The 14,909-nt window shown below is 49.1% G+C and overlaps 1 protein-coding gene across 3 annotated transcripts in view; it reads right to left on the bottom strand.

Moving 5' to 3' along the window:
• LOC146064857 (uncharacterized) overlaps positions 1-14,909 on the bottom strand; it is a 116,127-nt gene that overhangs the window by 73,544 nt on the left and 27,674 nt on the right. For 2 of the 3 annotated variants that reach the window (XM_083178788.1, XM_083178787.1), the window contains 3 exons: positions 10,293-10,325; positions 9,158-9,202; positions 7,165-7,205 (listed from right to left, as the gene is read on the bottom strand). The exons of the other annotated variant lie outside the window; for it this stretch is intronic. In XM_083178788.1, the coding sequence (XP_083034914.1) occupies positions 7,166-7,205; positions 9,158-9,202; positions 10,293-10,325 (118 nt within the window). In that variant the 3' untranslated portion in view covers position 7,165. The remainder of the gene's footprint in view (positions 1-7,164; positions 7,206-9,157; positions 9,203-10,292; positions 10,326-14,909) is intronic. 3 annotated transcript variants of the gene reach the window in all.

Raw genomic sequence — 14,909 nt, 5'->3', positions numbered from 1 at the left:
TTTGTAGGAGCGGCAGCCATTGAAGCAGCAGCGTGATCCGCGGCTCCCTCGAGGCGTCTGAAGTGCCGGTGACCCTGGTTCAGTGAGTCACAGCGGGACATAGGAGGTCAGGGCGGCTTGGACTGTGTCCAAAAAGGTCCCTTAGCCGGCGCAAGTTATATTTATATACAGTGCGCGTATCGGGCTTGTGGCAGACTCTGCCTTTTTTCTATACCTCCTCTCCTGTCCGGTATTTCCATCTTTCTCACCTTTCTGTGTAAGATTGCTGTGTGTATGATGGCTGGTAAAAAGATTGCGTGCCAGAAGTGCAGCAATAAGTTCGCGCCACACGCGGAGGGCGCCATTTTATGTCCCTCATGTGCTGCATCCCCAGCCCCCACTCCATCAACGTCGGGGCAGGAGACGCCTGTATGGGCTTCCCAGTTGTCTACAGTGATTTCTCAGCTAGCTTCTGAGTTATCTTCGGCCAGACAAGATAGGGATGCAGCCAGGGATCAACAGGCAGAGTTAACCTCTGCTGTGGAGAGTTTGTCTAGAGCATTACATGCAGACACCTCTACACCCCCTCCCCCTAGACTGGCTTCTGCTAGTAGGATGCTTCCTCAGGTCCCTCTGTTAGACGATACAGATGATGACATGCCAGCTCTAGAGGAGGGTGAATTTAATGACCCTGATGCTCAGCCTGATGCTGAGCCTGATACTCCGCTTATACAGGACACTGATGTCCCCTCTTAGGGTTTAGAGGACTTAATACAAGCAGTCCGGTTAACCCTCAATGTCACAGAGGAGGTGAGACCGGCTGCGCGTCCCTCAGTGTTTGCTAAAAAGCAGAAACAGTCTGCATATTTCCCAGCCTCAGAGGAGCTGGATGAACACTTGCAAAAAGCCTGGTTACACCCAGACAAAAAGTTTCAGGTGTCTCAGAGATTTTTCACTGCCTATCCTTTTCCTAAGGATGCTAGAAAGTCATGCGAGACGCCACCTGCTGTTGATTCTTCGGTATCACGCTTGTCCAAAAAGACAGTGTTACCCATCCCAGGAGCCTCTACCCTTAAAGATGTGTCTGATAGGCGGTTAGAGAGTGCTCTGAAGAATATTTATTCAGCCGCTGGTCTTTTACAACGTCCAGCACAAGTGGGATGTTGGGTCAATAGGGCCATGGAGGTATGGGCATCCCAGGTTGCCTCCTCTCTAGACCCAGGGGCAAGTGATATGTTGCTCTTAGTGGAACACATACGGGAGGCTGCAGGTTACTTGGTAGAAGCCTCTTCAGATGTTTGTATGCTTGCGGCTCGTATCTCTGTAGTTTCTGCTCGCCGTACTCTTTGGTTGAGACAGTGGAATGCAGATGCCGACTCCAAGAAGGCAGTGGAGGCATTACCCTTTGCTGGCGAGGCCCTCTTCGGTCCAGAGCTGGACAAAATGATTTCACAAGCTACAGGGGGTAAGTCTCAGTTCCTGCCCACTGCAGCCCCTCCCACACGTAGGTCATTTCCTACTACTGGAGGGCAGTCCTTTCGGTCATTTAGGCCCACCCCCAGATTCAGGGGTAGGTCTAGGGGAGCGGCTACTAGCTCCAGAGGCTTCCGAGGAAGAGGCAGAGGTTCAGCCAGCGCTCCAATCCTGGATGCAAAGGTTACCTCTAAGCCCTCGGCATGACTCCCCCAGCTCCTGTCCAGAACACAGGGTGGGAGGCCGGCTGCTGTTTTACCATTAGGTATGGGCCGGTTCATGCCAGGACGCATGGGTAAAGGACCTGGTAGCAGTAGGCTACAAGATAGATTTCTTGTTGCCTCCTCCTCAACGTTTTTTTCCCACAGGTTTGCCAGCTTCACAGGAAAAAGGCAGGGCCTTGCAGGCCGCCATTCAGAAGCTCAGGGACCTAGGGGTGGTTATCCCGGTCCCGGAACCGGAAAGGACAAAGGGATTCTATTCCAGCCTTTTTTCTGGTTCCCAAGCCGGACGGCTCAGTAAGGCCCATCTTGAACTTAAAGCAGCTCAACCCCTTTTTACGGTTCACTCGCTTCAAGATGGAGTCACTGCAGTCTGTCATTGCAGGCCTGGAACCAGGGGAGTTTCTTGTATCCATCGATATCAAAGATGCATACCTGCATATCCCCATCTGGCCTCCTCACCAGGCATACCTGCGGTTCGCTGTCCAGAAATGTCACCTGCAGTTCCGAGCCCTACCTTTAGGCCTCTCCTCTGCGCCCCGGGTGTTTACCAAAGTGATGGCTGTCATGATGGAGATACTCAGGGCTCAAGGAGTTACAATTGTCCCTTACTTGGACGACCTTCTGTTGAGGGCTCCGTCCAGGGAAGTCCTTTTGCACAACATCCTCCTGACACGTCGGACTCTGGAGTCCCATGGCTGGATGCTCAACATCCAGAAGTCACAGCTGATCCCATCGCAGAGGATCCTGTTCTTAGGAATGATCCTGGACACGGTCCAGAGAAGGGTGTTCCTTCCCATGGACAAGATCTTGTCCCTCCAGGAAGCGGTTCGTCTGGTGCTGCAGCATCGAACGGTCACGGTTCTCCTTTGCACAAGGCTGCTGGGAAGGATGGTGGCCACATTCGAGGCGGTGCAGTACGGGCGGTTTCGATCTCGCCCCTTCCACCTGTGTCTGCTCCGCCAGTGGACAGGTTCACACCTGTTTCTACAGCAGCGGATTTCTCTCTCCCATCAGGCTCGAGCATCACTGGCGTGGTGGCTCAACTCCAGCAATCTGCAGGAGGGGCGGAGGTTCGCCATACACAATTGGACGCTCCTCACCACGGACGCCAGCCTCAGGGGCTGGGGAGCGGTCACGCTGGGCCTCCACTTCCAGGGACTATGGACCCCGGAGGAAGCACAGATGTCCATCAATGTGCTGGAACTGCGAGCAGTGTATTATGCCATGCTCCAGGCAGAAGTGGTTCTCCGGAACAAGGACATCAGGGTGCAGTCGGACAATGCCACGGCTGTGGCTTACATAAACAAGCAGGGAGGCACCCGCAGCCGTGCAGCGATGAGAGAGGTAAAGAGGATTCTGTGCTGGGTGCAGGAGCACGCAGGGGCCGTGTCTGCCATTTTCATTCATGGCGTGGAAAACTGGGAGGCAAACTACCTCAGCCGCCGGGACGTCCACCACGGAGAGTGGTGTCTGAACCCTCTGGTCTTCCAGACCTTGACCCGTCGGTGGGGTTGTCCGCAGATAGACATGATGGCCTCCAGACACAACCACCAGTTGCCCCGGTACTGCGCTCGGACAAGAGATCCACAGGCGGTGGCAGTGGACGCTCTCACGGCACCCTGGACGGATCAGTTTCTTTACATCTTTCCTCCAGTGCCTCTCATCCCTCGGGTTCTGCAGAGAATCCGACGGGAGTCGGTGACAGTGCTGTTCATCGCCCCAGACTGGCCTCGCCGGTCGTGGTACACGGTCCTAACAGGCCTGTTAGTAGACGAGCCATGGCCTCTGCCTCTCTGCGACGACCTGCTAACACAGGGTCCGTTCGCCTGTCCCAACTTACAGCATCTTCATTTGACGGCATGGCTGTTGAGAGGTCCATCCTGAGGAAGGCAGGGATCCCGCAGGCGGTGATTCCAACCATGATAGGAGCCAGAAAGCAGGTTACCTCGGTGCATTACCACCGCATCTGGAGGGCCTATGTGGCCTGGTGCGAATCCAGGAGGGTCTCTCCTGTGAACTTCAAGTTGGCCAGATTGCTGCTGTTCTTGCAAAAGGGCTTGGCCTCAGGACTCCGGCTGGGGTCCTTGAAGGTTCAAGTATCCGCCCTCTCCATTTTTTTCCAGAAGAAGCTAGCTCTTCTTCCCCAGGTACAGACTTTCTTCCAGGGGGTGTTGCGGCTGCAACCTCCCTTCAGACCTCCTACTGCTCCATGGGACCTGGATGTGGTACTGGCTTTTCTCCAGTCCTCTGTATTTGAGCCTATGGAGGAGGTGGAACTGAAATATGTCACTTGGAAGACTGTCCTACTATTGGCCTTGGCTTCAGCTAGAAGGGTGTCGGAGCTCAGTGCTCTTTCTTGTAAGGCACCCTTCTTACGTTTCCATGAGGAAAGAGCGGAGCTGCGTACCTCTAGTGTTTTTCTCCCAAAGGTGGTCTCGGCATTCCACATTAACCAACCTATTGTGGTGCCGGCCTTTCGGGAGGACTCACAGGAGTCTAGGGCGTTGGACGTGGTCCGGGCCTTGCGCATTTACGTGGCCAGAACAGAATCTGTACGGAAGTCGGATGCCTTGTTTGTCCTCTACGACTCCTTGCGTCCTGGTTGGCCAGCCTCCAAGCAGGCCCTGGCCAGGTGGATCAGATTGACAATTCGTCAAGCTTATGTGGCCTCCTCTAGGGTGCCACCTTCTTCAATTTCCGCCCATTCTACAAGGTCGGTGGGTACCTCCTGGGCGGCTGCCCGTGGAGTTTCTATACAGGATTTATGTAGAGCGGCTACGTGGTCTGGTCAGAGGACCTTTGTCCGCTTCTACAAGTTTGACACTTTTGAGGCAGCTGCTTCGCGGTTTGGCCGTTCTGTGTTAAGGGGTTCTCAGCGTCATTCCACCCGTGTTGGGAGCTCTGGGACGTCCCCACTGTAACTCTCCAGTGTCACCTAGTGGAGGAAAGAGAAAAGGGGATTTTGTACTTACCGTTAAATCCTTTTCTCAGACTCCATAGGTGACACTGGATGCCCACCCGACGCTGTCTCTCCGGTTTACTGTTTGGTTTCAGGTTGGCCAATTACCTGAGGTTAAGGAGACTGTTATAATCAGTCTGAGTTCTAAGTTTTACTAAGTTTTTATGGATGAGTTCATTCTGTTATGAATGCTATTCTTCAAACTATATGTTCACTCAGTGTGAGTGCGTGTGTGACTTATTGTGTTATGTTTAACCTCCTCTCGGAAGTGTGTTGTTTTTCCTTTCTTCCAGCTCCCTCCGGGCACATACCTAACTGCCTAGGAGAGGAAGTAGAAGGGGAGGAGTTAGTCACTATTAATTTATTCTAAAGTGCCCAAGCTCCCTGTGGTCGCCTTCTATTCCCACTGTAACTCTCCAGTGTCACCTATGGAGTCTGAGAAAAGGATTTAACGGTAAGTACAAAATCCCCTTTTTTGCTTCTTCCATTACTAGAGTTGCAAAAGTCTCAAGGAAGGGGCCCTTATGGTGTTGGGGATAAAATATTGACTTTGGTTTAAAGCCAGTGCTCAAATTTTCTATTGTGTCTATGGTATCATCCTTATAGAAGAACCTTTTTAGTGTAAGTTTTCGGACGAACCTTTGAATGTCAATGTACAGATCAAACATATTTATATGGTTCGTGGGGGCGTATTTAAGGCCCCGCTGAAGAACATTAGTTTCATCTACAGACAAAATATGTGAACTTAAGTTAAAGATTTTAGTTTTTAGTGGTTCGGGATTAGGGTTTATCACATCCTTTGGGGTAGTCTTCTTTTTTTTTTATTTCCCTTTTTTTGGAGGTTTCTTTTTCCCTCCTCGAGTTCCTCTATAAGGTTTGTTTATCTGTTTCCGGAGTCGAGCCGGTCTCTCACTAAAAAAGGGGATGGGGAATTCCTATACCTTTCGGTGGTTTCAAAATCATAACTTTCCAAAGGGGAAAATCTGTTATTTAGGCTAGTTTCTCTGTGTGGAGAGGATGGTATTGAGGGTTTAAATTTTTGGGACCTAGTGGGAATCCTCCATTCCGGTGTTCTGTGACTCCTATATTGTCTGATGTTACGTTTAGGGGAATAATTACGGCCAAAGTTACGATGTTTGTACTCTTGTTGGGGAGAGAGATCCCTTCTATTGTTAAAGTTCTGGTAGCTTTTTCTGAAGGGGGCACGTTTTGGAGATCTAAATTTATATTGGTGGTCTCTATCTCTAATCATGTCTTTCATTGTCTCTCCTATAATCCCTTTTTCTCGGGGCAAATTTTCTTTCCGGTTTAAGATTTTGGAAGGCCTTATCTATTCTTTGTGATGGTTGGGGCTCTTGTTCGGTTTCAGGAGTGGAGAGTGCAGATTCTCTATCCCTCCTGAATTTCTTTACTTTCCTCTGTATGAGGGCTCTCTCCATTTTTTTAACATTAAATTCTATGGAATTTTCCATTTCTTTAAATCCATCATTTTTTGAATAGGGCTGTGCTAGAGATTTGTACATTTTGATATCATTTTCTAGCTTATTTAGTTCCCTTTTCCTTTCTTGGATGATTAATTCCATAAGTTTGGTGGAGCAGTTGTCAATTATTGACTCCCACTCTTGTTTAAAACCTTCATTTGCTGAAGAGAAGGTGGAGCTTTTGGTAATTTTGCACTAGGACAAGCTCGTACTGTTTTTTTTACTATGCTAAAGTATATTAATGAACCACTCTAAGACATCCTGACATAATTATAACTAGATCGGAGTATCTTCATAGGTTTAGTTATTTTCATCTAAAAAGTGAAACTTTAGGCCTCTTGCCAGAACAGAAGATGTTGACTCAGATCAAAATGCTTTTGCACATTTCTTATTCAGGTCAAGTCACAACTTTCCCACACTAGCCGATTTTGAATTTCTCAATTTCAGTTTTTTCACTCCGCCCTAATATATATATAGTGTAAATACAAATACATTTTTAGGATATGTTCAGAGCGCTGTCCGTAAATATAAGAGAAAGGATTCTTCCTTCTTCTCCGACTCTCACAAAATCAAATGGGTTATGGGAAAAAAGAGAAGAGATGAATGTGTAGGATTTGCACTGTGACAATCAAAAATAAACGTGGGTTTCGCTCTGGACATATCCTAACATTGTATTTGTATTGTCTATTTACTTGTTTTTTGGTTGCACAAGTTCTTTGGATATATTGGAGTTGCTCCTCCTTAGATTGCGCCTTGATTACTCCATTGTTTACATTCTTTTGTCATATATATATATAGTGTTTATATATAGTGTTGCTATATGTGTAACGTTGGAGGGATCTGGTGTAGTTCTGGTAATTACCCATAAGGGGACTGGGAAGTAATCTGACTCTACAGACCGCGACCCCCCATTATTCTGGCATCATTCTTACTACATGACATTAATGTAAATCCCCAACTGGCCAGACCTCCATACCTATCCATACAGACAATCTGGGGACGTCCCTGACAGTACTGTGGTGCTGTGGTGACGCTCCTGTGTACTTACCTTATAAGGTGCGTGTTCCACAACAGAAACGGCTGAAGAATCTGCAATGGGACACAATGAGCATTTCTATACATCACGTGCCAATATACAGTCACTACATGGTATGGGATCACTGACCCCCATTCATGCCGCCATGCTGACCGCCCTCCCCCCCCCCCCCCCCCGCTGCGCCAATTTGCACGTGATCGCAGCCAGGCACAGGAGGAGAAAAACATTCATAATCACTCACCATAGAATGGTTTCCCCTCTCTTAACGCAGAACTGAGTAAGCAAGATGTCATTTGGAGCTGCAATGGCGATAGGGAGAAGGAAGCCGCTGGCTGGTCCTCAGCGGCCCTCCCTCCCAACTGGCAGAAAAAATCTGTCCTTACGCCCCAAATGCCCATCACCTGTCAATCAACTTTTGTACGGATAACAATGGCTAGCCAATTGCTGGCTGTGATCACACGGACGGCTGTGTGCATGTGCGGTCATGCGATAGTCGCCTGTGCTGCGGGATCACCTGATTTCAATGGATCCCTATTCAATGCTGTCATTAACGACAGCATTGATGTGAGAACATGGCAGAACGGGCTCGACTTCAGAAGCTGTTGGGCCTGTTCCGCCGATAACGGCCATGGATTGTCGGGATCCAGGCCGCAGATCGACAATCCACGGCCGTTTTTGTGGCCAGGCCCCCTTTGCGCACATCGGCAGGTGGGACATAGAATCCCACCTGTCGTTATGCGGTCGATCTGACCGCAAACGGGCCAGGATCACTGCTGTCGGCGGGGAACGACAGCCGTGATCCCAGATTGCATATCCCCCTAAGACTGAGTTGTCACGTTAATTATCAATGATACTATATCAAACGTGAGAGAACTGCGGGTGTACATTTAACGGAAAATAGAGCGAGATAGAAATGAAATAATAGTTCTATAATACAATGGTCTGGGGGTGGGACACATAGACGCGACAATTTAACAAACATGAACGAGAAGCACTGAAAAAATAGAAGGACAACAAGGAACTTATAGTAAAGCCAGCGGACAAGGCAGCATGCTGTACATCCACAAATTACTTAGGATCCTAGGGGATCAGAACACATATTGCATACTGAAGAATGATCCCACTCAACAATAAAAACAAGAACTACAGACACTCTTACACAAAGGATTATCCCTAGGGATAATCAATAAACAAGCATTTTATTTCTTACACCCACACCACCCAGTAGTCCCAGTATTTCACTACCTACCAAAGATACACAAGAACCCAACGCAACCCCCAGGCAGACCAGTCATTTCAGGTATCAACAATTTATCTCAATACATAGATCAATTCTTGCAACCTTTAGTCAGCCAACAACCATCACACTTAAAAGATACAACACATACACTACTAAACTTTCAAGACATCTACTGGCAAGATGACATGTGACTATCACTAGCGATAGGATCTCGCTATACACAATCATTAAACACACACAGGGTATAGAAAGTGCAGCACACTTTCTAACGAAAGACACCACAATACATCCGACACAAATAGAATTCATCACAGAAGCCATCAACTTCATTGTTACTCATCATTTTACATGGTGCGACAACAATTATTATTTACAGCGCACAGGCACCGCCATGGGGACCAGATTTCCCCCCAAGTTATGCCAATCTATTTTTGAGAAAATGGGAGGAGGAAGCATTTGGCATGGACATGAATTCAGGGCGAATCTGGTCCTCTGGCGAAGGTACATAGGCGACATACTTTTGATAATTCTCGCGACAACTCTGTCTTGTTCTTTCAACTCCTTACATACTGATGTGTATGACGGTCCCCCCTCTATGTCCCTATACTACCATGGGCTGTATATACAGGGGTACACATGACTAATACCAAGTGCAGGTGTTACTGGGTGTAAGCCGGGCACATATTGATGTGTATGATGGCCCCTCTCCATGGGCTGTATATACAGGGTACACCTGTTAGACAGAGAAACATAACAGCTACTTACTCAGATGAGGTATCGGGACTGTTTTTGGGGTCCTTCCCAGAGTCACTGTTAGAATAATAATAATAATTAGTGGTGATACACAAAGCTCAGCAGCGCAGTAGTGTGATCCACACAACATGACACTACCGCACTATACACAATATCCACATCGGGTGTTCCTGTTACATGATCAGAACCAGGATCAGCAGAGAATCGGCAGCTGGTAAATGCCGCTGCTTAGTAATTCTATCCCATTGTCTGACCACTGCCTGTGTGATTGATGTAGGGGCCAATTCAAAAGGTCCGAATTTGCACCCTCGGTCAGGGGACATCCCTGGGTGGACCCACAAATAAAGTGGGCACACCCACAGAAATGCTGGGTGGAGCCCATGCCCCCACCAACTCGGGGCGGGTGCATGACATCACATGACATCAGCGACCGCCTTCAAATCGTAAAACGTAAGCCCTGGCTTTGTGCAGCAAACAGAGGGGAAATCATTCCATGGTGTGCGAGGAGATGTGTAAGCGTAGAACCGACGCCTCATCTCTGCAACTACACAGTAACACTGACCATTAGTCTAGGGGTCCCGATTCTGGTTCACTCGCAAAAGCAAATTATCTCTCTAAACCATGTGCACTGCAGGTGGGGCAGATGTAACATGTGCAGAGAGAGAGTTACATTTGGGCGGGGTCTGTACTTCAAACTGATATCTATATTGCAGTGTAAAAATAAAGCATTCAGTATTTACCCTGCACAAAAACAAAAAAACTCACCCAAATCGAAATCTCTCCGCACATGTTACATCTGCCCCCCTCCCCCTGCAGTGCAGCATGGTCTTGTCCATTAGAGAAAATTGACTTTTGCAAGTTAATTTTTTTCTTCTATACTGAAATTGCTGCAGTCACAGGTCCTGGTAACGCCGTCATGGCTGTATTCTCTCTTGTGTATGAGAGATTAGTACATTAGTATATTATGTACAAATAGGGTAATGGGCCATTAGCATTACTACTGTCACAGTGACAGCGCTGTTCTGCACTCTGTATACTGCCATGGGGTGTCAGTATATACTGCTGTACACCCGGGAATGTACTGACACGTCCAATGGGATGCATGTATCTTATCTGCGCTCTGTAATACAGCCAATCAGATACCTACTCATCATCGATCCAGTTGGTAATCATCTCTACCCTATAAAAGATCCAGTAAAAGAAAAGAAGTGACAGTTAGGATCTGATCCCTGCAAGACATTTAATAATTATTGTATGTTATGTAAGTACATTTCTGCCGGCTAGGAATAGATTATGTGATGATTAGATTATCGGAGAACCACGAATGCGCAAGCCCTCCGTGCGGCCACAGATGGCGATGGTCTGCAATCGCAGGCTGTACGCTGGCTGATTAAAAGCCAGTCTAAATGTGTGGGCCTCACTCTAGCGTTCTCTGGGAGTGACGCACGAAAACATGACTAATACCTGGTGCGGGTGTTACTGGGTGTAGACCGGGCACATACTGATGTGTATGACGGTCCCCCTCTATGTCCTTATACTACCATGGGCTGTATATACAGGGTACACATGAGTAATACCTGGTGCGGGTGTTACTGGGTGTAAGCCGGGCACATACTGATGTGTATGACGGTCCCCTCTATGTCCCTATACTACCATGGGCTGTATATACAGGGTACACATGACTAATACCTGGTGCGGGTGTTACTGGGTGTAAGCCGGGCACATACTGATGTGTATGACGGTCCCCCCTCTATGTCCCTATACTACCATGGGATGTATATACAGGGGTACACATGACTAATACCTGGTGCGGGTGTTACTGGGTGTAAGCTGGGCACATACTGATGTGTATGACGGTCCCCCCTCTATGTCCCTATATTACCATGGGCTGTATATACAGGGGTACATGTGACTAATACCTGGTGTGGGTGTTACTGGGTGTAAGCCGGGCACATACTGATGTGTATGACGGTCCCCCCTCTATGTCCCTATACTACCATGGGCTGTATATACAGGGGTACACATGACTAATACCTGGTGCAGGTGTTACTGGGTGTAAGCTGGGCACATACTGATGTGTATGACGGTCTCCCCTCTATGTCCCTATACTACCATGGGCTGTATATACAGGGGTACACATGACTAATACCTGGTGCGGGTGTTACTGGGTGTAAGCCGGGCACATACTGATGTGTATGACGGTCCCCCCCTCTATGTCCCTATATTACCATAGGCTGTATATACAGGGGTACACATGACTAATACCTGGTGCGGGTGTTACTGGGTGTAAGCTGGGCACATACTGATGTGTATGACGGTCCCCCCTCTATGTCCCTATACTACCATGTGCTGTATATACAGGGGTACACGTGACTAATACCTGGTGCGGGTGTTACTGGGTGTAAGCCGGGCACATACTGATGTGTATGACGGTCCCCCTCTATGTCCCTATACTACCATGGGCTGTATATACAGGGGTACACGTGACTAATACCTGGTGCAGGTGTTACTGGGTGTAAGCCGGGCACATACTGATGTGTATGACGGTCCCCCCTCTATGTCCCTATACTACCATGGGCTGTATATACAGGGGTACACATGACTAATACCTGGTGCGGCTGTTACTGGGTGTAAGCCGGGAACATACTGATGTGTATGACGATCCCCCCTCTATGTCCTTATACTACCATGGGCTGTATATACAGGGGTACACATGACTAATACCTGGTGCGGGTGTTACTGGGTGTAAACCGGGCACATACTGATGTGTATGACGGTCCCCCTCTATGTCCCTATACTACCATGGGCTGTATATACAGGGGTACACATGACTAATACCTGGTGCGGGTGTTACTGGGTGTAAGCCGGGCACATACTGATGTGTATGACGGTCCCCCCTCTATGTCCTTATATTACCATGGGCTGTATATACAGGGTACACATGACTAATACCTGGTGCGGGTGTTACTGTGTGTAAGCCGGGCACATACTGATGTGTATGACGGTCACCCCTCTATGTCCTTATACTACCATGGGCTGTATATACAGGGGTACACATGACTAATACCTGGTGCGGGTGTTACTGGGTGTAAGCCGGGCACATACTGATGTGTATGACGGTCCCCCCTCTATGTCCTTATACTACCATGGGCTGTATATACAGGGTACACATGACTAATACCTGGTGCGGGTGTTACTGGGTGTAAGCCGGGCACATACTGATGTGTATGACGGTCCCCCCTCTATGTCCCTATACTACCATGTGCTGTATATACAGGGTACACATGACTAATACCTGGTGCGGGTGTTACTGGGTGTAAGCCGGGCACATACTGATGTGTATGACGGTCACCCCTCTATGTCCCTATATTACCATGGGCTGTATATACAGGGTACATGTGACTAATACCTGGTGCGGGTGTTACTGGGTGTAAGCCGGGCACATACTGCTGTGTATGACGGTCACCCCTCTATGTCCTTATACTACCATGGGCTGTATATACAGGGGTACACGTGACTAATACCTGGTGCGGGTGTTACTGGGTGTAAGCTGGGCACATGCTGATGTGTATGACGGTCTCCCCTCTATGTCCCTATACTACCATGGGCTGTATATACAGGGGTACACATGACTAATACCTGGTGCGGGTGTTACTGGGTGTAAGCCGGGCACATACTGATGTGTATGACGGTCCCCCTCTATGTCCCTATACTACCATTGGCTGTATATAAAGGGGTATACATGACTAATACCTGGTGCGGGTGTTACTGGGTGTAAGCCAGGCACATACTGCTGTGTATGACGGTCCCCCCTCTATGTGCTTATACTACCATGGGCTGTATATACAGGGGTACACATGACTAATACCTGGTGCGGGTGTTACTGGGTGTAAGCTGGGCACATACTGATGTGTATGACGGTCCCCCCTCTATGTCCCTATACTACCATGGGCTGTATATACAGGGGTACACATGACTAATACCTGGTGCGGGTGTTACTGGGTGTAAGCCGGGCACATACTGATGTGTATGACGGTCCCCCCTCTATGTCCTTATACTACCATGGGCTGTATATACAGGGGTACACATGACTAATACCTGGTGCGGGTGTTACTGGGTGTAAGCCGGGCACATACTGATGTGTATGACGGTCCCCCCTCTATGTCCCTATACTACCATGGGCTGTATATACAGGGGTACACATGACTAATACCTGGTGCGGGTGTTACTGGGTATAAGCCGGTCACTAAGGCCCTTATTCTAAATCGGACGGTACGGCCCGCGTGCGGCCGTACCGCCGATGTTTTTCTTCTGCACATGCGCAGAGGTCAATCTGCGCATGTGCAGCCCCCTTCGCCGCAGACGTATTTCGTCCGCCGCAAAGGGGGCGTATAGGGGCGTGAGGGGCTTCATACCCTCATTTCCCTATGTGTACGCCCCGCGTTTCATGGGCGTTCCCATGCAAACGCGGGGCGTATGCATGGTAATGAGGGTATGACGCAACTCATGGGGGCGGAAAGCTGACGTCGCCGGATGTCAGCTTTCAGCCCCCATACAAGCTAACACACGGACGATTGTCCGTGTGGTCTCAGCTTGCGGGAGCTGCCGGGGCGTGCGGACCTGCCTTCGATGGTCGACGACCATCGAATGCAGGGGGCAGCTCCCACCATGGTGGAGGCGTACGCCTCCACCATTTTTATGCGGATCGCCAGCCGTCCGTGTACGGACGGCCGTGGCGATCCGTGTCGGGGGCGGGGATTGGTTTGTGCGGCCAGAGCACCGTGTGCGGCTCTGGCCGCACCAACCAGAATAAGGGCCATACTGATGTGTATGACGGTCCTCCCTCTATGTCCTTATACTACCATGTGCTGTATATACAGGGGTACACATGACTAATACCTGGTGCGGGTGTTACTGGGTGTAAGCCGGGCACATACTGATGTGTATGACGGTCCCCCCTCTATGTCCCTATACTACCATGGGCTGTATATACAGGGTACACATGACTAATACCTGGTGCGGGTGTTACTGGGTGTAAGCTGGGCACATACTGATGTGTATGACGGTCCCCCCTCTATGTCCCTATACTACCATGGGCTGTATATACAGGGGTACACATGACTAATACCAAGTGCGGGTGTTACTGGGTGTAAGCCGGGCACATACTGATGTGTATGACGGTCCCCCCTCTATGTCCCTATACTACCATGGGCTGTATATACAGGGGTACACATGACTAATACCTGGTGCGGGTGTTACTGGGTATAAGCCGGTCACATACTGATGTGTATGACGGTCCCCCCTCTATGTCCTTATACTACCATGTGCTGTATATACAGGGGTACACATGACTAATACCTGGTGCGGGTGTTACTGGGTGTAAGCTGGGCACATACTGATGTGTATGACGGTCCCCCCTCTATGTCCCTATACTACCATGGGCTGTATATACAGGGTACACGTGACTAATACCTGGTGCGGGTGTTACTGGGTGTAAGCCGGTCACATACTGATGTGTATGACGGTCACCCCTCTATGTCCCTATACTACCATGTGCTGTATATACAGGGGTACACATGACTAATACCTGGTGCGGGTGTTACTGGGTGTAAGCTGGGCACATACTGATGTGTATGACGGTCCCCCCTCTATGTCCCTATACTACCATGGGCTGTATATACAGGGTACACATGACTAATACCTGGTGCGGGTGTTACTGGGTGTAAGCCGGGCACATACTGATGTGTATGACGGTCCCCCCTCT

Source organism: Crinia signifera, chromosome 3 (assembly GCF_055691185.1).
Source record: "Crinia signifera chromosome 3, ASM5569118v1, whole genome shotgun sequence".
Lineage (NCBI taxonomy): Eukaryota > Metazoa > Chordata > Amphibia > Anura > Myobatrachidae > Crinia > Crinia signifera.
This window is presented reverse-complemented; position numbering and strand designations above follow the sequence as displayed.